The 23,753-nt window shown below is 29.6% G+C and overlaps 2 protein-coding genes and 1 long non-coding RNA gene across 15 annotated transcripts; all 3 read left to right on the top strand.

The window, feature by feature from the left end:
• Positions 1-3,063: 3,063 nt before the first annotated feature.
• Positions 3,064-7,224, top strand: LOC137837859 (organic cation/carnitine transporter 1). Of its 3 annotated transcripts, none has more exons than XM_068647011.1 (3): positions 3,064-3,274; positions 3,992-4,405; positions 5,640-7,224. In XM_068647011.1, exons 2-3 carry the CDS (start codon positions 3,997-3,999, stop codon positions 6,872-6,874), a joined length of 1,644 nt encoding a protein of 547 aa, XP_068503112.1. In that variant the 5' UTR covers positions 3,064-3,274; positions 3,992-3,996; the 3' UTR covers positions 6,875-7,224. The 3 variants fall into 3 exon arrangements, with proteins under 3 accessions (XP_068503112.1, XP_068503111.1, XP_068503113.1); XM_068647010.1 differs by lacking the exon at positions 3,064-3,274 and adding an exon at positions 3,396-3,630; XM_068647012.1 differs by lacking the exon at positions 3,064-3,274 and adding an exon at positions 3,604-3,885.
• A 4,040-nt stretch (positions 7,225-11,264) lies between these two features.
• Positions 11,265-13,962, top strand: LOC137837858 (uncharacterized). Of its 9 annotated transcripts, none has more exons than XR_011085527.1 (6): positions 11,279-11,618; positions 11,731-11,945; positions 12,049-12,146; positions 12,512-12,603; positions 13,220-13,335; positions 13,746-13,945. It is a non-coding gene; the product is annotated as an uncharacterized lncRNA (long non-coding RNA). The 9 variants fall into 9 exon arrangements; XR_011085529.1 differs by having other exon boundaries at positions 11,283-11,618; positions 12,052-12,146; positions 12,517-12,603; positions 13,746-13,962; XR_011085525.1 differs by having other exon boundaries at positions 11,285-11,618; positions 12,052-12,146.
• A 4,332-nt stretch (positions 13,963-18,294) lies between these two features.
• On the top strand, positions 18,295-22,676 carry LOC137837857 (kinase-interacting family protein-like). 3 transcript variants are annotated; one of them, XM_068647009.1, is made up of 3 exons: positions 18,295-18,442; positions 19,292-19,450; positions 21,374-22,676. In XM_068647009.1, the coding sequence occupies exons 2-3, from the start codon at positions 19,315-19,317 to the stop codon at positions 22,327-22,329; spliced, it is 1,092 nt and encodes a 363-aa protein (XP_068503110.1). In that variant the 5' UTR covers positions 18,295-18,442; positions 19,292-19,314; the 3' UTR covers positions 22,330-22,676. The 3 variants fall into 3 exon arrangements, with proteins under 3 accessions (XP_068503110.1, XP_068503108.1, XP_068503109.1); XM_068647007.1 differs by lacking the exon at positions 18,295-18,442 and adding an exon at positions 18,643-18,661; XM_068647008.1 differs by lacking the exons at positions 18,295-18,442; positions 19,292-19,450 and adding an exon at positions 19,968-21,184.
• The last annotated feature ends 1,077 nt before the right edge of the window (positions 22,677-23,753 follow it).

Below are 23,753 nucleotides of genomic sequence, written 5' to 3'. Positions count from 1 at the left end.
GTAGTTGAAGACCATGTGTTTCTACAAGTTACACATTAAGTTAAGAAAGTTAACTAATAAAGTTTTTTAGTTTGTTTTTGTGTTTTTTTCAGTTTGTATTTTCTTTATCCCTCTGTTTGGTCCTTTTATATAATGTACCCTTGTAATTAGTAAATACACTGAATTATAGATTTTCTTTTCTTTCTCAGTTCATTACCATTATGTTCTTCTTTTTCGTTTAGGATTCATTCGCTGCTGAAGACACGTTCTTCGTAGTGCTTCTTCACCACGATTGGGCAAAGCAATCACGTGCACCATCATCTTCCTCAAGGCGTTTCTTCACTGCTGTTTGGCTCAACCTTATTATTAACTTTTAAATTTATTATCTCATTTCGAATTCTCGAAAATATCTATGTAATAAGTTTATGAACTAACTTATCACAATTTTTGACAAACCTAGTAATTTTTTCATATGTCTTAATTGAGGAAGCACACACTAGATTTCAGTCACATCATAGAGTCTAATGTGATTCAAATTACGTAATATTATATGGTTAATAGTTTAATATAATTATATTTTATTAATCTAACTATTAAATATAATTTCACGTAATCTTTAATTTTTCATTAATAAAACACAAAACACATGGTAAGAAAACGTGTCATTACATGAAAAATAACATAAAATAAAATAAAAAAACAAAAATATGGGACTAAACCAAACTCATGAAAAAAAAAACTATAAATAAAACCTAAGCAATTACATTGAGAATTTAAATAAATTGAAATAAATTAAATAAAGACAACAAGGCAAACAAAAAAGTCCTTCTCTAATCCGTAGTTCCCATAAAGTTAATAAAAATGAGCGATTGAATCTAAAAAATTCAATTAAATTAATCTTCGTTTTCATTCGGCAATAATAATGAAATCTTATGATATTGATGCACGTCATTACCATTACTTTTTTTTGAGTTAACCTATTTTGAAGGTCATCTTATTAACTTTCACTTCAACTTTAAAAACAAGAGGTAGTTCATCAGTTTCCCTTATTGATTTCTCCTTATCCATCTTTTTAACCCAACTTAGAGACAAAATTGACTTTTTCTAAGAAAATATCAAACCCTAAACCCTAAAATATCAGTAAAAAAACTATAAAGTTTGGAATACTTAAAAGTTTTTTTTAAGTATTGAAATGTTAATCGACACATGATGAATCATACGATGAAGGTTAGACTTCAATTATAGAGAATCAACATTTTTTTATACCATGATAGCAAAACAAAATCCTAACTCATTATAATATCCTAGTTATAAATTATTTAATTAAGTTAAGGAAAATATTATTTTAACAATTACAACCAGTTTATATCTATAATTTGTTCTATCTCTTCACCTTCACGTGTTTATCAATGAACACTCTTAACTTAAAACTTATTTGGTAAAAAGAATTAACTTATAACTTACATCTTTTCATACCTTTTATCATCATTTCTATTTTAAGATGTTTCTTTTCTTTCACCTTCTTTAATCACTTGCATGCTATCATGTCTTATTACTTTAATAAACTTTTCTAAAAGTTCTTTTAAAATGTATTAAAAATAGAAAATCACAATTATCTAACAAAATACTTTTCCATAAATATATATAACACATCCTTTTCTACAATTTTATATTTATAATTTATATTTGTAACATTATACTATTTAACCATCTAATTAATTCATAGTTTCGTGAAAGGTATATCTGAAAATTGATGTGGAATGAGAAATTGCTTCACAACCCATATGAAGTTGAAATGCATGTTCAGTGTTCATAGTTCTGAGGAGTCTCTAGAAACAGAATATTTACCTTCATTTGAGCAAGAACAGAAGAAAGTGAAATAAAGGCTCTTTTGGCAGTAACCAAAAAATAGAGTTTTACACCAAATCTTAAAGAATGCGAAAATGTGTAAAACACGAAAGAAAGATTCATGTTAAAAACTGCTCTTTTAATTGCTTCATGATTTTTAGGATTATAACTTCACCAAACCTTTTCCTTTTGTATCAATTCATTGCTAAGAAAATCAGAACTATGAGTAGGAAATAAATGGGATATTTTCTTTTCGTACAGAGAAATAAATACAGATTAGGTTAGTTCATTTATTGAATATATGTATGGTTATTATTTTAAAATTTATTATAAATTTTGAATCATTTAAAATATATAATATATTGTCATTATTATGGATTCCAGATAAGAGATTGTCTTATTTTAATGAGACTGAACCTTATCTAATATGAAATTAAATCTATTCTCAAATACACAAAGAATAAAGTGAGTTGAGTTATATTTTTTTTTCACTTAATTAAAATCAATTCGGATAATATATTTATAAGTTTTAAATGTAATCATTTTAACTTAATCCGACTACATATATAATAAAATTAGTAATTATTTTATTATTTTATTTTAAAAAAATTATTTTATCATATAAATATTCCTATTACATTACAAAAAAAATGTGATAAGTTTTTTAATGATAAAACCCAATTGCTCAACCAATTATAATTGAATTGGTTAAGTTACTAAATAAAAATAAACTCAATCTAATCTAATCTAATTAAATTAAATTTAAAATTAAACTAAATTTGAAACAATGCAACCACTTCCACATTAAGATTATATATAATTTTATCACAATATCTTGGTTAATTTTTTATTTATTGAAAAAATATTGTAAAAGAGTTTTCATTTTTTTTTATCGTAGACTACAGTTTTAATAATTTAAGAGATGATTATTTAAATGTGTATAAAAATATGACAGTAATTTTAAACAAGCCTGCTAGGAATATTTTACAAATAACAACTATGCCGTAGATAACTTATATATTAGTAAGTTTTTTATATAAATATAACTATTCATAAATCAAGAAAAATTTAAAAATATAAATAAAATAATTTAAATATAAAATTATTAAATAAATAAATAATATAATCACGTATTTTATGAAGGAACAAAATATAAAAAAAAAATATTATCATATTAGCAATTAAAGGTACATCTTAAAGAGTGTTTAAATTGAATATAAATCATGAAAACAATTTACGTAGATGAGTTATTAAATAGTGCGTCAAAATCTAAATTTATGGAATCTAAATAACAAGTGCGATGTGGGACTAGTAACAAGTTACCTCAACAATTTAAATATGCAGTGAAGATGGTTTGTTTCATGGGCAAGATATCAGCCATTTTTTCAGTATCTCAAGAACAGCTTCTCAATTTTCTAGCCCTGCTTCCACTCGTTTCATTCAAAAGGTGTGAGTGAGATAGATCTCACACCAAGACTTCTGTTCTCAGAACCCTTTAATGTGTTATTTTTTACACTCAGTTATTCAAATGCATGCTTGTTATATATATACATATTATTCAGGATCATGTGTTGAACTATCACTAACTCTCTGCTTTTGATTAGCTCTCCACATAAAAGATTAATCAGCAATGAAAGCATAGTCTCTCACCATGGTTTCCAGTTATTTTTCTTCTTCATTCTTCCACCAACCACCACAAATGTGAATACTGGGCCCCAGATCCATCCATTACCATTACCAATAATTCATCAATCTTCCATCACTTTGTTCCACATTATCCCACCAATAAATTCTATATGCTAGGTGCTGTTTTGTTATCATACGTGTGTCATCAAAATTTTGGAATCTGGTATATTCTATTTGGCATCCCCTCCACTACCACTCCCATTCACCCCAAACACAGTGCATGCACCAAACTGTTTCACTGGCCAAACACTAGGCTCATATTTTCCAAACCAACATTTTATTTATTATATACACAAAAAGGGGGGTTTGATGTGTTAGATTAGATGTCTTGTCACCCTATAATATTTTAATGAAACCTCAGTATAGAGTAAGGTCAGCAACAAAATATATGTGTGTATGCGTGTATATATACATGTGAATATACTAACATTTGGAGCAAGGTAGCAACTGATAAGTTTCCCTTTACTTTGATTTGTAGGAACCATGATGGAAGAGGAGCAAAAGCTGGTTAAGGGGGGCACAAATTTGGAGGGGAGTGAGGCCAAACTTGAGCTCACTGTGGATGAGGTGGTGGAGGAATATGTGGGGTCCCTGGGGTTCTCTCAGCTGGTGCATGTGCTCTTGGTGTCATTGGCATGGATATTTGATGCTCAGAGTACTTTGGTGACAATCTTCAGTGATGCTCAACCTTCTGCTTGGAGGTGCAAAAGTGGATTTTGTAACAACAGCAGCAGCAGCAGCAGCACTGGTTCTGTATGTGAGTTGGTACCAGGGACTTGGGAATGGGTTGGTGGCCATACCAGTTCCATCATAGCAGAGTGGAATCTTATATGTGATAGAAGGTTTCTTGCTGCTGTGCCTGCTTCAGTCTACTTCCTTGGCTCTCTCATAGGTACATACTCCTTGTTCTCTTGTTCTGAAAGCAATGATGGTATCATTCTATCTAATAACTATCTAATACATTTGTTTCTTGAATCAAAAGGATGAGTTTCATTTCTTTTAACAAGCCTCATTATTCATAATTTTGTTGTGAATCTCATTAAATATCAAGTAATGATACATATTGCATTTTGTTTTGTTTCATAGCAGTAACATGCTCTTTAGTCTAATTAGCTCAAATTTTTTGATGCACAAAATGGATGAGTTTAACTTCTTTTTACAAGTCTCATTCAGTTTTGTATACCTACTAGTCATGGTAAATTGAATGTTAAACATTATGCTGACAATTTTTCTTTGTTACCCTTCATGTACTACTCTCAACCATGTGCACTCTCTGCCCCACTCACCAGAACGTTTTCTTTTTATCAATCTGTCTTGCAGTATTAGTTTGTATAAGGGTTGCTTTCTTCTTTTTTAGAACTCTTTTAATCAGTTCCAACTTTAGCCATAATTTAGTAAAAAAACAGAGAGTACACGCAACTGTATTAGATAAATAGTTGTAAACCATTTATATATGTCAAAACTCTGCAAAATGTATTTAATATGATGATGGCCCAGCAAATATTTATGGATAAATTTAGTGGATGAAAAGTTATGAGTGGTTGTCTTTGTAGTGGACGTTTGTGCTCAGAATAAAAAGTTCTATATTGTGAAAAATTGAAAATCACTATACTAACTATTATAACTTCTAAAATAATATTTTTCCTTCCCAGTGTCATTTTCCTGCAGTTTTCCTACAAAACATGACCATTTAACTATTTTTTATATAAACATAGATTCAATTTTTCTGAGAGAAAAAAAAAAGCATTTCAGTTCATTTTTTTCACTTCAGGCCATGTCCTATACAAAGGCTATGGCTCTAGTTACTTTACCTGCGTACTCTAAAACGAATGATAACATTTTTCTCTCTCCCATGATTTAACCTTTTTGTCCTGTGAAACCAAGTCTCTATAACCATATATCATATTCTGGGAGAAAGTTACAAAACTAATGAGAAAATATTCTAGGCAAAGACATCATAAAAAGTTCTATACTATTAATTATCTAAGAACATATTGATGTATATACATATTAAAAGGTGTACTTGATTGAAGGTATAATTTTTGTATACTGTCACATATATGAAACTCTAACTAAATTTGCTAATGGTAACACCAATAACAATCATCTACATGCACTTGTTGCAGGGTCTGGTGTGTATGGCCACCTATCTGATACATGGTTAGGAAGAAAAAGATCAGTGCAACTTTCCTGCATCTTAACTTCCATCACAGCCTTTGCCACCTCTCTTTCTCCAAACATTTGGACCTATGCCTTCTTCAGGTTTACCAATGGCTTTGCAAGGTCAGGAATTGGCATATGCTGCCTTGTGCTCACCACAGAATCAGTAGGCCGCAAGTGGCGTGGCCAAGTGGGCCAATACGGTTTTTTCTTCTTCACAATAGGCTTCCTCACACTCCCCCTTGTGGCCTATCCAACCAGAACACATTGGAGGAGCTTGTACAAACTCTTGTCCCTTCTTCCACTAGCATACTCTGTCTTAATCCTTCCTTTGGTCTCAGAATCCCCACGTTGGCTCCTCATAAGAGGGAGAACCAAAGAGGCCCTTCAGGTTTTGGACAGGTTTGCAAGACTCAATGGGAAGCAAAAACTCCCCACCAACCTCACTTTAACCAATCCTAGTGGATCTTCAAATGTTGCACCATGCACTACTAGTGAAGGTGGTGAAAGAACTCCAAACAATAAAGAAAACCTTTGGACCACAAAATGGGCAGCCATAAGAATGGTCACTGTTATGTTAGCTGGCTTTGGAGTTGGCTTTGTTTACTATGGAGTTCAACTCAATGTAGAAAACTTGAACTTCAACCTTTATGTCTCAGTAGCACTGAATGCACTAATGGAGATTCCTGCTGTGGTGATTGGTACCTTTCTCCTGGGGTTTACTAATAGACGTTTGTTGTTATCTGTGTCCTCTTACATAGCTGCAGTGTCCTCTATCCTATGCACATTTTTTTCACACAGAGGAAAAACATCAAAAGTACACAGCAATCATGGAGGTAGCTGGGCCCAGTTGATCATTGAAGCAATTGGATTCATGGGGGCTTCCACAACATTTGATATTTTGTACATATATTGTGTGGAACTTTTTCCTACCAATGTCAGGAACTTTGCTGTGTCAATGTTGCGCCAGGCCATAATGTTGGGGGCTTCTGTGGCCCCTTTGCTGGTTGTGCTGGGCCGTTTGAGCCCATCTCTTTCTTTCTTTGTCTTTGGAGCCTTTTCAATTTCTAGTGGAGTTTTGAGCCTTTGGCTACCTGAGACAAGAAATGCTCCTCTCTATGAGACTTTGAAACAGCAAGAGGAGGAAGAGAAACACAATTGGGTGTCTCATAATGATTGTGCCCTTGAGCTAGGACAATAGCTCAAGAACCTCTTCATGTTAATTTATATACACTATTAATCTAAAGTATTTTTGTGCATGTATCTGATAAGATTTAACCATTTTATCATGCCATCATAATCTGATGTGCTGATATAAGGTAAAGTCTTGTTAGATATCTGCATGGAAAATATTTTACATTGAAAATGTATATAAGTTAAACTCTTGTAGAAATAGGGTAGAAGGGTCCATGGATGGAGTCAGGAGCAATGAAAATCACAGTGTAGAAGTGGCCTCATGTTGTGTTCTGGTGTAATTGCTATCATAACTGTAGCATCTGATGAGTAATGTATTCTTATAAAGTGTGTAGTATATCATAAGATCTGTTTGAATGTTGTTGTTTTTACACACTTTAACATTTATCACATTTATATTTTTATGTCTTCCAATTAACCAAATTTGTTAAAAGATTCACACATTCATGTATCAATTTTGTTATTTTAAATCTAAGATAAACTAATTTTGGACCGGTTGTACAGAAGATAAAGTATTATAGATAATAGTCATGTGATGAAAGTAGAACTTATCATTTCTACGCTAGAAAGACACTCTTTTTACTACATTGATACATTGATTTTTTTTTATGAGAATGGCGGAAATGTAGACCATATGTATGTATTAATAGAAAAATCATAATTAATTCTCTCACATTTGTAGTCTAACAATTTTATCATGTTAAGAATTTTTCAATTTTAGAAGTAAAACTTATGAGATTTAATCCATAAAATATCTTTATTATAAAAGTAGTATTATAATATTTGTTTATCTCATTGTATGATAATAACTTTTAATCTCATTTAAATAGATAGAATATAATATCTCTCTAACCTTTTACTAGGATTTCTAGTTTAACACTTTGGTGGATATCAATTCTTTCATTTATTTATTTTCTATGTTGTTTTTCTCACTTATTCGCTTTCTTTCTCATAAATTCTCGTTATATAGAGAGTCACTTTCTTAGATTGAGTTTGTTGGACCAACTATGCCACTTATTATTGGTTCTCCTCAATTTTCATACGTGTGTTGAAAATTCTACATTAACTAGAAATTAAACTAAATAATATTATTAATAATAATATATAAGTGGAAAACAAATTCTACCTTATTAAATAAATTTTATCATGAGGATTACATGTTTGATGTAATTAATTATCATTATAACTAATGGTTATATTATTGTGTGATGATTTGAAAAGTTGATTTCTTGGAAAAAAAAATTAAATACATTTTATTTAAAAATACATTATTGACATAATGTATCATTAGAGTCGTTATTGTTATTAATATTTGAAGTAGAAGGGTGAACAAGACTTATGCAGTATATCTCTCCAAATGTAAGTTATTTATATTGAGTTTCAATTCATACTTTACAAATTTATATATAAACTTTGTAATATTTGTATCTTATTTGTTTCTCGTTTTAATTAAAAAGAGGATTCATGTGAACATTGGACGATGATGTGATAGATGAGAGTCTTCTTATTTTGTATATTATTGATTCATGGATGAATGTAATGTAAACATTATAAACATATATGCACTAACATTTTAAAAATATAAATGATTTATTGTATGATAATAAAGATTTATTATATGATAAAATCAACATTAATACATTTCATATGTTTTAATTGTTTCAAGATCCAACCTTATTTTTAAATGATGATATATTACATATGTAAAAATATTTAATAGTCCGGTTTTAGTTTTTTTTTTATAATATGAAATATTTTAAGCTATAATAAACATTTTAGTACTTAAAATTAGTTTGAAATAGTTAAGTATATTATGTTTAATTTACCATTTTGTTTTGTTTGTCTAACAAGTTTAGGTTAGTTAAAAAAAAGTTCATCTATAGAACTAAGAAGAATTTCTCTCGAATAATATTTAAATCTTAACTTGATATTTCTCGTGCTCTTTGCATTTTGGAATGTCCTCAATAAAAATGGAAAGTGTACTGGTAAAAGATGAAGTCAATGTTCGATATTTAGAGTTATAAGTATTAGAAAGTGAAAAATGTACTTTTGATGGTGTTATAGAACCTATCGAAAATACGGTTTATGTTAGACCCAAATTATCTTTTTTTTTTAGATTAATTACTAACAATGTAGATTGATTAAATTCTTTAATAATCCTTTTTGTGTTATTAAAATGTGTTATGATTTCGACTAGATGTATTCAGAGACTAACTATGCTAAGCTTGGATTATGTCTCTCGACCTTTGATGTTTACGTGTTGGGAATCTCTCATTAATTAATAGGAGACAATGATTCATGAATCTTGGTAATTGATCCATTAATTATATTCAATGAAGGACATTGCAAAGTCTTAGAATTATACGCTTTTTGAAAACTATGAAGTTCAACCTAAAAGGTTGAAGATAAGTATCTTAAAAATGTGACAAATATTATTTATCCGTTATCTCTTTATGAATAAGTTTTTCTCTCCTTCTCTATATAAAACCATATTAAAGTAATCAAATTTAAGTTCAATTTAACCTCACAGAACAATTGACTCATAAAAGTTAAAGTTATCCCCACTCATATACTATAATATACTATAATTTGAACTAATCTCTAACCAATTGAGATCTTCAACGAAACTAAATATACGAGTCACTTATTCGTATATCTATCTATTCTTAAGTCTCCATCTTATCTCAAAAGTATCTATTTTCTTTTCTTTCGTACTCAACTTTTTCTATGTAACTAAATGAATTAAACATATATAATTATTAAAATATCATGAATAAAAATAGGACTTAAGTTATTCACAATTTGTTAAAACATGTCTAATATATAATTTGCCCCATGATTTCTGATGCATTCAGTAGAAAAATGTATAATGAGTTATCCACTCCAAAAACACGTTGTTATCTAATTATATTCCAAGTTCTCCGCTTCAACAATGGTTAGAAGTTAACTTGTAAAATAATCTTTGGTTTTTATCATAATTATTATCTCTAACATATCCCCAGTTAGGGTACAACTCGTGTCTGATAACATCCTAAATAATAAACAAAATATTAATTCATTATTTAAAATAATAAACACAATTTAAACGTTTAATGTGTTAATCGGTTTTTATTTTTACATTTTTTTTATTTCTAAATGAGTGTGCTTCTTTTTCTTTTTTTTTTCTTTTTTCTATAACTCTTTTTTCATTTTTCCTTACCTGAAAACAAACAAGATATTCAAAAATAGAGAATGAAATTATTTAAATTAAGAGAAAGATATTAAAAAAATGAAAAAAAATTAAGTGATTGTATGTAATTGAGTTGAAATAATAATATATAATTTATAATCATATATTTTAAGTGATTACTAATTCAATTTCCTTCATATATTATCAAATTGATTACAAAAATTTTACTTTTTTATTTTTCCTTTCTCAATCCAAACAACATTACTTTTTATTATCATTCTCTTTCCTTTTTTTTCTCTCTTTTCAATCCAAAATAAAGCATTTGACATGGTGTTTAATTTGTTACAGATAAAATAAATATAGAATAAAACAAATTGAAAACGCTACAGTATTATGTTAATAAAATATATAGACAATTTTGTTCTTTTATTTATCATTTAATAATATTATTTTAATTATTTATTTTATTACAATAAAAAAATAAAATTTAATAAAAACTTAATAACATGATTAAGTATGTTTTTTTTCTAATATATTATTTATTATATTTTAATAAATTAAGTTATACAACGTAAATATTTTAAATATTAATAAAGTATTTATAATATAATTCATTTAATCAATTATATAATTTTTTTATTAATACTAGCGGGGCACACATGCGCTTTCGCGCATGTGTATCTGCATATTTTTTTTATTTTTTATTTTTATATAATTAAATATAAAATTTAATCAAATTAAATAATATATTATTATTTGTGTTAATTTTTTATTACTTATATTTATATTTATTTTTAATTAAATATGTTTAAAATAAGATAAATAAAAGAGATGAAATATGAAGAAAATTAGCAATACACAATTTAAGAATCTTAACATTAGGGTTTTTGAAGCATTAAGGAGACGTAGACCTGGTAAAGTAGCGGTGATGAAATATTGAGGGGACGGAAGAACAATAATACAATTTCAGAATCTCAAAATTAGGATTTTGGAGACATTAACATGTTTTTATATTATTTCTCTCTCACGGTTCTCTTATATATCACTCTTTTAGAATCTCAAAATTAAGATTTTGGAGGATTTTGAAAACATATGTTTTTATATTATTTCTCTTTCACAATTTTTTTATACATCACTCTTTTGTCTAAAAAAGAGTAACCGTCCATAAATTCACATTTCACTCCTCTCACTACAAAAAAAATTTAATTTTAGAAGGGGTTTATTGCTAGAGGTTATTATATCCTATGCTAAGACCAAAAGTACTAGAGGTTTTTGAAACCCCCAGTAAGTGTGAATATTGTTATTCTAGTAAAGCTCACTAAGGTATTTTTATTATTTTAATTATAGTATTATATTGGCTAATCTCTTCATCTTACACTCCCTTGCTCTTACTCTTCTCCAATGTCTTCTCAATCCTCATCCTCCTCGCAAACCACACTTTTAGAACCTCTTTCCGAAGATGTCTCCGTTGGCTCCCCTCTCGCGTTTTTTACACACTACGCTCTGCTCGTGCCCTAGAAAATCAGTTTTCGAAGGCACACAATTCTTCTCATGGTGGATATTCAACATTTCTGATGTTCATGTCTGAATTGATTCTCCTCTTCACTCTGCTTTTTTCCTATTCGGTGTTCGTTTTCGTTTTGCCCTGTTTATTTTTTCAAATTGATTTTCATTTTCTCCATTTCTCATTTCAGAATTGCAGTGCGATTTGGGGATTCGGTGCTTCGTTTCTCTGCTCAAGTTGGAGAGAATAAGTTCAAATATGGAATGCCTCTCTTCTCAACCAGTTTAACCATGCAACTACGTGTCTCCAATTTGTGGCGATTACACTCGATAAAGTTGAATCTGCAGTGTCAAAGTCTCCCCTACATTGAACGTGTTTGCGTCCCCTGCTTCAACGTGCCTTAAGGTTTCCTTCTAATGCTTATAGGATATGATCCAACTTTGCACACGCTATTCTCTCTAGAATTTCTCTGCTCTGTTTTTAAATCAGATTTGCTTGTTTGGCGTAGCAGTTACAGAATCTTGCCTTGAAGGAGGAAACCTCCTTGAGCAATGCAGATGGAGTAACCACTCCAACCTTGTTAGGATTGACCAATTCCTTAATGAGGTTTTTGCTTTCTTTAAATTTTAAACTTGTAGAGTTAGGGTTATGATTGGAAAGTACTATTAACACATCTGTCTTTTTATCACCGTAGAGATGTTGATTTACATGCATAAACTCATGATTTGATATGAGTATTGGTGATATCAGTTGGATTGCAATGCAATTTTAATTTTTCAGATATTCATTTCAATAGGTCCTTTTATTTTCTATTTATATGTTTGCATGTGTTTCTATGCTATTTTTCTGTATTTTGACTTATTTATATGCCTACCATTACCTAAACAACTTTTTTTTATGGATCTCGTCTTTGTTCTTGGATGTTACAGTTCTTTACAATTTATTAACTTAGTAATTACTTGTTCATATAGTGCAGAAAGAGGATGTTCGTCATTCTATTATATCCGATCCTTAAAATGGAACCGCACAAACTAGGAGGCACCTTGTTGTGAATTGTTTGAAGGTTTGTTTTCTAGATCTTGTGTCCTTGGATGCTTTATTGCCACATTTGATTTAAACTATTATTTTCTAAAGTTTCTTTTGTTTCCTATATAGTTTTCACTGTCCTGTAATTACTTTATAAATGTAGTAATTTACAATAATTACTTTAATGTATCAGACTACTTTAAAGTCATACACTCATACTAAAACTGAAAAATAAAAACCTTAATTATGATAGATAAAATAGATATTTAAACGGTAATAATTTTGTGTACTAAAAGATTCATTTATTAAGATATTTTAATTATTAATGTATTTTATGATATGAATATTGTACATTGATGATTTGAACATTGTAAGTTTATAATTTGAATAATGTAATGTTAGTGATATGATTATGATTATGGTATGTTTTGCATTCTTCAAAAGCTGGAAATATAACTGTAAATTTGAGGTTATCATTTGAGATGAGTGCAGAATTATGATTATCATTTGAGAGATTGCATAAATAAAATGATGTCTGATTGCATTAGTATGCCACATACTTTTTATGTGATTTATTTTCATTTTATTTAATCAACCCTAAAGGAAGAAATATTTTATTTAATATGCTAATTGTGGTATTTTTTCATTGTTAGGTTATTTTAGGTCAAGGGATGTTGAATCAGTGAAAATCTTTGTTTTGTTTTGGAAGAATTTGAAAAGGCAACAGCAAAAGCACTTGAGAGCAATAAGAATTATAACAACTTTTAAGGTATTGTACTACCATGACAACCACCCACCCACTCCGCCTTTATTTTTCTATTCTCTCTATGTATTTGTGTAATAATAGTGCCTAAGGGAGGACAATGTCAAATTAATGTGTTTAGTAGTCGTCTTTCTTTTTTGTTTAGCTTCTAATACTTATTTTTGGGAGCTGCATGTTAAGATATTTTAGTAAATTAATTATCTATTTAAGATGAATTAACTAGAAGAATGGTTAATTAAGTCAACATATAAACTATTTTACTATTCTTTTGGTAATTTCCTTAAATTGGAAATACACTTTCGGGCAATAATTCTCCCTTCAATCTTTCATTTACTTGTATATGGTATCTCGATTGATTCATTCTAGTTTCTTCTGATGCAATCATCATCTGAATTGCAACTAGCTCTTTATTGTAGGTGGTGCATTTCCCAGACTAATAATCACCTTCACCTTCAGGTTCAAGCTGGGACCTTCATTTTTCTCCATTTTGATCAACATTTTTTTCACCTAGCATTTGTTCAGATTATATGGATTCATTTGTTATGATATCTCAATTTTTCATGTATAATTATTCATTCTTTTAGAATGTATTGTATTGATTCTAATTATATTCAATTCTGAAAAGTATACTTTCTTACTTTGGTTCTAATTATATCTGATTTTTTTTATCATATCGCTAACTTTTAAATTGGTAACTAATATATAAGATGTATGGTTTTTATTAGTATGTGTTAAATCGATTATGTCACAGATACTGAAATTTAAATATAATAAATGTACAATCAATTATTTTAGTTAGTAGGAACTACTACACACATTTAACCGATTAAGACAAATAAATATTTGATTAAATTTTTTAATTATACTCAAATGAAAAATGTTACACGTTTACTATTACACTGGTAACAACATGAAACATTTTAATCATTATTGCAATGTTTAAAGATTGCATACTAAATCAGAAAATTGTTTCTAATTTGACTTGTATTGGGCATTGGAAACATTGAATAGGGACCTAATAATTGACCAAATTTCTCAATAAGATAAATTTAATTTTGCCATAACAAAGTAAAAAGTTTAATTATATAACATTCCATGCATAAATTAAGAATCTTGTTTATGTCTATTTTCATGAATGAGAATAAAATAATACTTTTATGTTTATGTTAGATTACCTTTAAGTTGTTTTTTTGTTTTTTTTTCCTTTATTAAATGTTGTATTCAATTATAAAATTTTAAAATATTTGTTTTTTTTAATTTTTCAGTTGTTTTGGAATTTAATTGTATTAAAAAATAACTAAATGAACAAAAAAAACAATTCATTTATAAAAACATAAAAAATGGATTAATGGGGGTTTGGGAAACCCCTAGTAGTAGTGGAGTTTGAAAAAGCCCTTGTAGTAGTGGGGGTTTGAAAAACCCTTGACAGTAGCGGGGGTTTGGAAAACCCTTGACAGTAGCGACGTTGGATGTTTCAGGGGAAAAGCAAACCGCGGGTAGCGTACTTAGTGGGGGTTAAAACCGTCAGTAACGCCAAATATAACCCCCGTTAAAAATAATTTTTGTTGTATCTCCACTTTTCCCTAATAAAAAGCACCAATCTCTCCACTTTACTGCCAAGTAAGTGAGAACAAATAAAATAAAGTTTTAAAATTAAAAATATGCTTATTTAATAAATAAGAATATCAGTTTAAAACAGAAAAGTAACCAATTTTTCCACTCTTCTGCATTAACGTACCAATTTCTCCATTAAGTGAAAACAAATAAAATATTTTACTTCCAAATGATACTCACAAAAAAATACATCTTTAAAAATACAACACCCTTTTTAACACTACCTTAATACCCTTTTTCTATAAAATCTAAAACTAACAGCGAATAAAAAAAATTAAAAAAACAAATAATAAACTTGTATCTATTTATTTTATTTTATTTTGTTAAATTCTTTTTGTTTTAAAAAAATTAAAATCTATTAACCGTTAAATAATAAATTATTATAAAAGAACGAACAAAAAAGATAAAAAGGGAAGAGAGGAGAAAAACTAAATAATAAATTATTATAGAAGAACCAACCGAAAGAAAAAAAGATAGAAAAGAAAAAGAAGAGAGAGACGTAAATAATAAATTATTATAGAAGAACATTATTATAGAAGAACGAACAAAAAGATAGAAAGGAAATAGGAGACAAAAATGTAAATAATAAATTATTATAAAAGAACCAAAAAAAAATAAAATAGAAAGGGGAGTTATGGCATTAGTAAGCGACAGTAGTGTGCACTGATTGGAGAGGAGTAGCGTGCACTAATGATCGAGTCACGGAGTTGCGCCTGTCTCCCTTTCAATTAGGTGTCTGACTCAGTGATGGTATCTCTGAATTGCATATGTTAAGCCTTCTTTCCAATAACTCCATCGGAACCATTCTCACTCTCTGTTAAGAGGAAACATACTAACAAAAAGAAGGAAAGAACATATAGAAGAATACTTCTTTTTGTTTCGCCTTCTTCTTGACTTAAAATAACGAGTTAAAGGGGGAGCACTATTAAAGGACTTAAATAAGGAGTTAACAATTAAAGGGGAATCGTGGAAGTTAATCCAAGAAGTGGAGAGTTAAAATATTTATGAAATAAGTTAAAAAGAAGATGTTACATTTCAAAGTTGTTGTCACTACTTTAGTCACTACACTCACGTTTCTTCTCACTCAATTTTAAAATAAATAATATCTTTTAATTCAAAACCGATAATCTATTTCAAATATTTTTAAAAAGTAAAAAATGACGCATTAACCAAAATAATGAAATAAAACCAAATATTAATCTAAGAATAAAATAGAAAAAAATTTGAGAGCAGTTAAAGATGAAATCCCTTTATATATGTATAGATTTAGGATACAATCGAATTTATCATCTACATAATGGATAATATATAAACATTTTATATAAATTTCTTAGCATTTGTATGGAAAATTTAATGTGTAGTGTTGGTTTTGTGATGTAAAAATTGGTTATTTTTAATAATTTTTTTATTATAATAAAATTTTATGACATAAGAGATTTTGATAAGAACAATAAACTAGCTAATAATTTATTTGATTAGTTTATAAATTAGTTTGACCAATACAAAATCGTTAGTCTTCCATTATTTTAGGATATTTTAGCTTATGTAAATTAGCTTATCTAATTTCCTTCCATTACTACCAGTTCTAGTTTAATATTTTTTTTTTCATTTTTAATATCTTTTTATCTATTACTACTTATTTTATTTTAATAGAGACAATTAATTATTTCACCATTTTTAATATTTGTTGGGCTACTTTTTAATTCAATTTTTTATGTAGTTAAAATTTAAAAAATATTTAACATCATAAATTGAAGTAATTAATGTTTCATTACATGATTCTTTATGAAAATTACACAAAGGTAAAAATTGTAAAAAAAAATCCAATGCAACAAAATTTTAAATTGATAAGTCAAAAAATTGGAATTAATATAAATACAAATTAAATTTGATTAATAATTATCACATCGACTTATTTAAATACAATTTTTTTTATTTTAAAAATACATAAAATTATAATTACACAATAATATATTTTTACCTTAAAAATATAAATTTCGTTTACATAATAAAATTTACATGGTTGCATTCTTTTATTTGTTAATCAACTAGTTTATCAAATACTTCTAATGAAACATTTTAACTACCTAAAAACTACCTTATCAGCTTCCAAGTAGCTTACTTACATTTTAACAATACCATCTGAAAATCCATTCATTAAAAGTAAAATAAATTAAAAATATTTATTTAATAATTTTTTTCCTATTTTTAGAATATTATGAGAGATGAAAAATATATTTAATTTATTATTAATAAAATATTTCCATTATAATGTAAATAATCCGTTCATTAAAAGTTAAATAAATTAACAAAATTTATTTATTTATTTTTTCCTATTTTTAAAAGATTATGAGAGATGAAAAATATATTTAACTTATTATTAATAAAATATTTCCATTATAATGTAGATATATTTCCAAGATATAATTGATCATGTATAAATCATTGTTTAGATTAAATTTATGGATGAAAAAAATAAAATTATTTGAATTAAGGGAGGAGAGAACTTGAAAGTTTATAAGTGATTCCAATTGATTTGAAAAAATAAAATACAGATTACAATCATATATTAAGTTATTAGCAAAACATCATCACTTTGAAAAATAAAAAAGATTAAGTATAAATAAAAATGTATCTTTCAATACTCATCCTTGTGAATTCATTTCCCATAGGTGCAATTTGCATAACACATGATTAATTAACTCATTTATTCACATAATAACAAAAGCAAATTCATTTACATAATATCAATTGTGGAAGGAAAACAAAGACTTGCAATTTTGGTATTTTGTATTTTTGTTAGAATTATAACTGTTATATCTTGGTTTTAGGAGAGTTTGTTAGAATTAACAGTATATTCTGATTTGCAATAAAATAAATATAAAAGAAAACAATTTGAAAATATTTTTAGGTAGTTTTTTGTGTGTGAGATTAGGTAATTAGATTGTAAAACATATAAGATATATGATATATGATAACTACAAAATCTGGGTACCTCAGAACCATACGAGGTTATCTTTTGACATAACAAACATCAACACACACAAAAGTCTTTATCTAAATGCGACCATTCTCAGCCAAATCCCATGAAACATTATTCTTCACCCTAATAATTATGTGGAAACAAATAACTAAACATGAAGGAGATCACAGAATCAAGACAAAACCAAATCTTAAGAAATCAATTATATAAAAGTCCAAAACTAGCATATCAGTTATCATAAATTTTAGAAAATGGAATATTTTTGGGTTAAGATTGTTGTTACAGTGTGACACTATCCTCCAGGGATTTGAGTTAATGCTTTTGACTACTTGTTGTTGCTATTAGACTGTGACACTCAAGATTCTCACTCCTATTCCTCTGGTCCCACTCTTTCTATCAAACCCTTTTCTTTTTTTTTTATCATCACTCACATAAACATTCAGAACTTTCTTTCAAATCAAGTTCCTCTGCACTTCTTCAGCTGCGCATATCAAGCTTCTTCCTGCACCTCTCAGAGTGAGTTTCTTCTTCTATTCTTCTTCCACTCCTTTTGTCCATCAATTCTGCTACAGTTCTTGGATTTTTCTTCTATTGTGTATTTTAAAATTTTGTGAGTTCATTTTTTTTTTTTTGCTGAGAAATTCGCAGAGTACTATTTGACTATGAATGTGATTCTGGAGGGCCATGAGATTGCCGTTTGCTGCATTGTTTAACACTGTATCTGATCTTTAATGGGTGTGTTTCATTTTTCAAATTTGATGGCCAATGTTAAAAAGTTTCCAACTTTCTCTCACTCTTCCTCTGTTTTTCTCTGCCATGAAAACAGAATATGATAAGGCTAAGAAACTGTTCATGGGTTCTCTTGTTATTATTCTTCTGTTGTTGGTTCCTGAATCTTCAAATTGGCGTTCTTTGTGGTCGTCATGTCGTTCACATGATCTTCATTGATTCCCGGTTCAGCCACGGAATTTGAAGAATTAAAAATGGAAATTTCCCTTTTCGAATCTCAGAATTCTCAGGTTTAAAACGCCTTGGGATTTGGGATTGTTGCTATATTCCGAATGTTAAGATTGCACCCTTCCTCTTTATTTTAAACAATTTGGCTTTGTTCAGTGTGAGGTTTTGCCATACTTTATTGGTAATTTGTTGCTCAGCATTGTCTATGGAGATCTGCGCTTGTTTATCTGTTTCTGTTGTGTTACCTTCTTAATTTCTGTCTGCTTTTTCTTTTGTTTTGCACCTATTCTTTGTTCTATGCTTTTTTTCATCCTTCTTAAATGCAAAGGACCCTCTATTTCTGGCAACAGTCCTTTTTCAAAGATTCTGTTGTTTTTTGATCCAATGTATTATCATTGCAATGCATAGGGGGGCTTGAAGCAAGGATACTGATGGTGAGGGACCCTAACATGGGCAAGGAAAAGGTGATTTCAAATTTCACATTGCTTCACTCATCCACAAAAGGGTCCAAGGACAAGAGCATTCCCAGCAATAACATGCCCTCCTGGCTACTCACCAACATTTCTGGTATGCATTAATTTTACCCTACTCTACCAACAAAACCAAACTTGCTTTAACTAAGTAAAAACTCCCATGTTGTAAGTCCCATCTCTTTGTTTTTTGTTTCTATTGTAAACAAGTTAAAAATGGAATGAGTTTCAATCAAAAGTTAATGTTGGTTACATGAATATTATAATTAATCACAAGAATGTTATATTAACCCATAACAAAATGTATTTAAATTAGTAGTTAAAAGTATGATTCTTAACCAAAAACTTGTTTGGGGGCCATATCATATGATGTAATATATATTAATATTAAATGAATGAAAAGGAATTTCTTTAATGAGTGAGGGGGTTACGAGTAAAGGCTTTGAAGTACCTCTTTTTTTAAACCTATAGTTTATTATTTTGTGTTGGAATGTATGAATATAAATTTTTTAAAGAAACCTTTTTTAATTTAGATTGACTACAGTTTTCCAAAGTTATTCAAATGGGGAACTCTTATATTAAGTTTTAAAACCAAATTGAATCGTTCTGGTGCAAAAACCTCTAATAAATGAAGTGAGGAAGAAGAAATCTGAATTAAATGAAATCACATGCATTTGGTGTGTTACAAGTTATGTTGAAACGGTGGAAACCTTTTTCTAGCCATCATCAATGGAAGGAAGAAGAGAGAAATGAAGGAGAAGAATCCCATACAGGACATGTCCCTGTCAACTGTCAAATGTCCAACTCTTCATTGGAAACAACAATGCCGTACATAATTATTTCTCTTCCTACAATTTCTTATCATCAGACACCACTTACACCACGCGCCCTTTCTCACGCGCCTCTAAAAGATTGATTTTTTTTTTAGATTTTCAAAAGATTGAATTTATTATCATTTTTTATCTGTGTTAACCATATGCATGGATTGTGGGGAAGAAAAAGTTATATAAAGTTTATATCTTTTTGGTATAGGTGGCTGTTGACAGGTCTATCTTTTTGGTGTGTTTTTGTTTTCAAATTTCTAATTTGATTTGAACTAGACTTGTACACCCATTGTCTCTGTTCTGGCGATTGATCCATTGTCCCTTTCTCATACCCTTTTGTTCTTTTGTTTGGCCTTTGCGGTGCTTTTTGGACACTTATCTTGTGTTTCAAATTTTGAAACTAAAATGGACCTGGTGGTCACACACACAGTTCATTGGTTCCTGGCCACGTCACTTGCCTTGCTGCAGTGCACAATAGATTTTGGTGGCATTTGTAACGGTGACTTTTCCATGTAGACCTCGTGGCCTGTGCTCATATTCCCCTAAACTTTATTGGCTTTACCCTTGAAAATTTGAAAGTTGGAGAACGTTAGCTTTTCTGTCAACAGTGCACATGGTCAGGTATAGTACATGATTTTGACATTTGCATTCAAAACTAGAGGTAGTAGATGTAACTCTAGACCAAACACTAGAGTGGCAATGTGCCATACCCTTGTGGCTAACTCATGTTGCAAATTCAAATTCTGTTTTCAAATTTAGCCCTGCACTATTTAATTTCCTTGTATTGTAACGTTTTATCTTGCGTACCAGAATTATTTATGGGTTTTGTCAGTGTTCCCTTTTATGGTGTCATGGTTTGGTAGCATGTCACTTTCTTAGAGCTCAATTACTCATCCACCAAGTTTGGATATGGACTATATTAACCTCCTTTGTGGTACATCCCAATTGTCAATCTTTTTTCTAGTTGAAACTTTATGGTTCTGAAGCTATGAACTTGTGTAAACCGGGTAAGGAAAAACATTGTTCTCTGTGCTCTTTTTCTTGTAATTACTAATGCAAAAAAGCATTTGGTCTTTTTTTTAACTGCATTGAAAAGGGTGGTTTGATCTATTTAGCCAGCCTCACCTAGTGAGAGAAGGGTCTTTTGTTTTTATTGTTGTGCTAATGCAAATGTGAAACTTGGTGTTTGATGGCAGAATTGGAGGAGAGGATGAAAGTGTTGACTATGAGTTCAGCCGAAGAAGAAGAAATTGGTGATACTTTTGCTGAAAGAGCCGAATCCTACTACCAAAAGAGACCCCAGCTACTGTCCCTTCTGCAGGACTTGTACAATGGCTACATAACCTTATCTGATCGATACATCCAAACACTGGCCAAACACAAGCATCATAGTAGACACTCTTCCCAAGTCTCAACAACTGTTGATGAAGGCTTCTCTGACCAGGAAGAAGCAAGTGGTGTGAGCCACGTTGATTCAGATATTGAGAGCTCAATCTCCTACCAACATCCTTCACACGTGATGATGCCTATGGTTCTCGCTAAGAGCTCCATGCTTGATGTTGATGCCGTTGTTGCCGAGCTTGTGATCAGGAATGTTGAGTATGACTTGTTGATGCACGAGGTTGGCGTCATGGAGAGGAGGTACTGTGAGTCCTCAAGGAAAAGTGAGCTACAAAAGAGTCTTCTTGAGGTGTTGGAGTCCGAGAGGATTGTTCTGTTGAATGAGAATGCCAGCTTGAGTTATAGAATCAACACTTTGGTGGAAGAGAACAAAGAGCTGGCATCTGAGTCAGTTTTCATCAAGAGGAAGGCTGGTGAGCTGGCAAAGTGTGTGCTGAAGATGAGGGAGGATCATAGGGTGTACATGCTACACAGGAAAATTGAAGATCTTCAAGCACAGATACATGGCTTGGAGAAGAGGAACAAGGAGTACTATGAGAAACTTCTGAGAAGAGATGGTCAAGATGGTAACAAAGGGAAGGAGGGGATAGCTTTGGAGGTTTGTGTTCAGATGGATAAGTTTAGGAGGTTCAAGTGGAAAGATGGTAATTCTTCTGGGAAGAGATTTGACGGGAAGAAATCCCCTAGTTTGTGGAAAAAGCTGAAGAACATGGATTTGTTATTGTGTGGCACTAATCCAACCTGTGCTTGATGATTGATGGCTGGTAGTTTTTTTGAGTTCACAAAAAGTTCTATCAAAAGTTAATATGCATACTTTTTGGCACTTCAAAGTTAGCAGCAGTAGGTTACTAGGTTTACTTATAAGCCCTGGTGTACATTCCAACATGAGGCATGAAGGCCCTCTAGCTAAATCCTTGACAAACTAATTGTAGATCACTTAACATCATCTTGTAAAAGCTAGAGTGGCTCTCTAGTTTTGCCTCCCCTATTTAAGTTGATCAATTCTGCAATATTATGTTACTAGATCCATCTTTCATCAATGGTGTAACAAGTGATACAAGAGCTATATAATAGTTCCAAGTACCAACTTTGATGCCATTTTTAACCATCATTTACTCTTTCACTTTTCACTCATTTAATACTCAACTATAAGACTAGTTTTATTTCAATGAATCAAACTTAAAACATGCATTCCATAACTAGGAACAACTCTTTGTATATCAGTGCATTTAAAACTCTTTAAAAATGGAAGTTTGGTATGTAACCAAATTTATGGAGTGATTGGCTGGAAACATGTGTTGGATTGCGTCATTGAATTGTATTTTGGCAAGTCTTTTAATATGGTAGGGTTGATTGCGTGTTTTGAAATTTGAAGTTGATATACCATGTTTTCAGGTTTCATTTTCCAACAAAGTGCCAATTTCGATTTTTCAAACAGTGTCCTACTTCAGTAAAATGTTATCATTTTCTATCAAACGTTTGTTTTTCCAAATTTCAATGTCATCAAAACCAGTCATAGTTTCCATGCTGATGATAAAAGGTATATTTCTCACACCCCACAAAACAGCTAAATAATAACAAACTCATGTCACTCGTTACGTAATGAAAGTGAATTATGAAATTTTCTCCATTCATTTCTTCTTAAGTTAGTCGTAAAATCAATATAATAGAATAAATTGAACAAATAAAATATAAAAAAAACATATGAAGGTTTATGCACCTAAGTGCAATTGGTAAGAAATATTACTAAATGGATTAAAAGAAATAATTATGAGACTGAGTAATTCGTCTCGTAAAGGAATGACTTTAGTTGAAAATAATAAAAGCTTAAATTGTTAATGTTATCCATACTTTGTTTTAAATGTGATTATTTTGAAATCGTGACGAAACTAAGTAACTTTAATTGGATACCATTTTAGTGTTAGAAATATGATATTTGGATATTTGAAAGTATTAAGAAATATTTTGAACAAATATGATATTTAGAAGTACGTAGTAGATAGGTGTTTCATACAATGGTTATGAAACCATAATATATCTTGCACAAATAAATTGAATTATATTATGAAAACAATGCTCTTTATGACTATTTTTCTTTGCCAATAATGTAAAAGAATGTTAAATACTTGAGCTAAACTTACATTTTTTCTAACATATTTTGTTAACTATCTAGAC

This window comes from Phaseolus vulgaris, chromosome 4 (genome assembly GCF_000499845.2).
Source record: "Phaseolus vulgaris cultivar G19833 chromosome 4, P. vulgaris v2.0, whole genome shotgun sequence".
In the NCBI taxonomy this organism is placed as follows: Eukaryota; Viridiplantae; Streptophyta; class Magnoliopsida; order Fabales; family Fabaceae; genus Phaseolus; species Phaseolus vulgaris.
The sequence above is the reverse complement of the archived record's forward strand: the minus strand, read 5'-3'. Positions and strand labels throughout refer to the sequence as shown.

Coding starts and splice junctions, on each gene's coding strand:
- LOC137837859 (XM_068647010.1), top strand. Junction 4,406..5,639: donor CTTCCTTGGCTCTCTCATAG/GTACATACTCCT, acceptor CACTTGTTGCAG/GGTCTGGTGTGTATGGCCAC.
- LOC137837857 (XM_068647007.1), top strand. Junction 19,451..21,373: donor GCTACTCACCAACATTTCTG/GTATGCATTAAT, acceptor GTTTGATGGCAG/AATTGGAGGAGAGGATGAAA.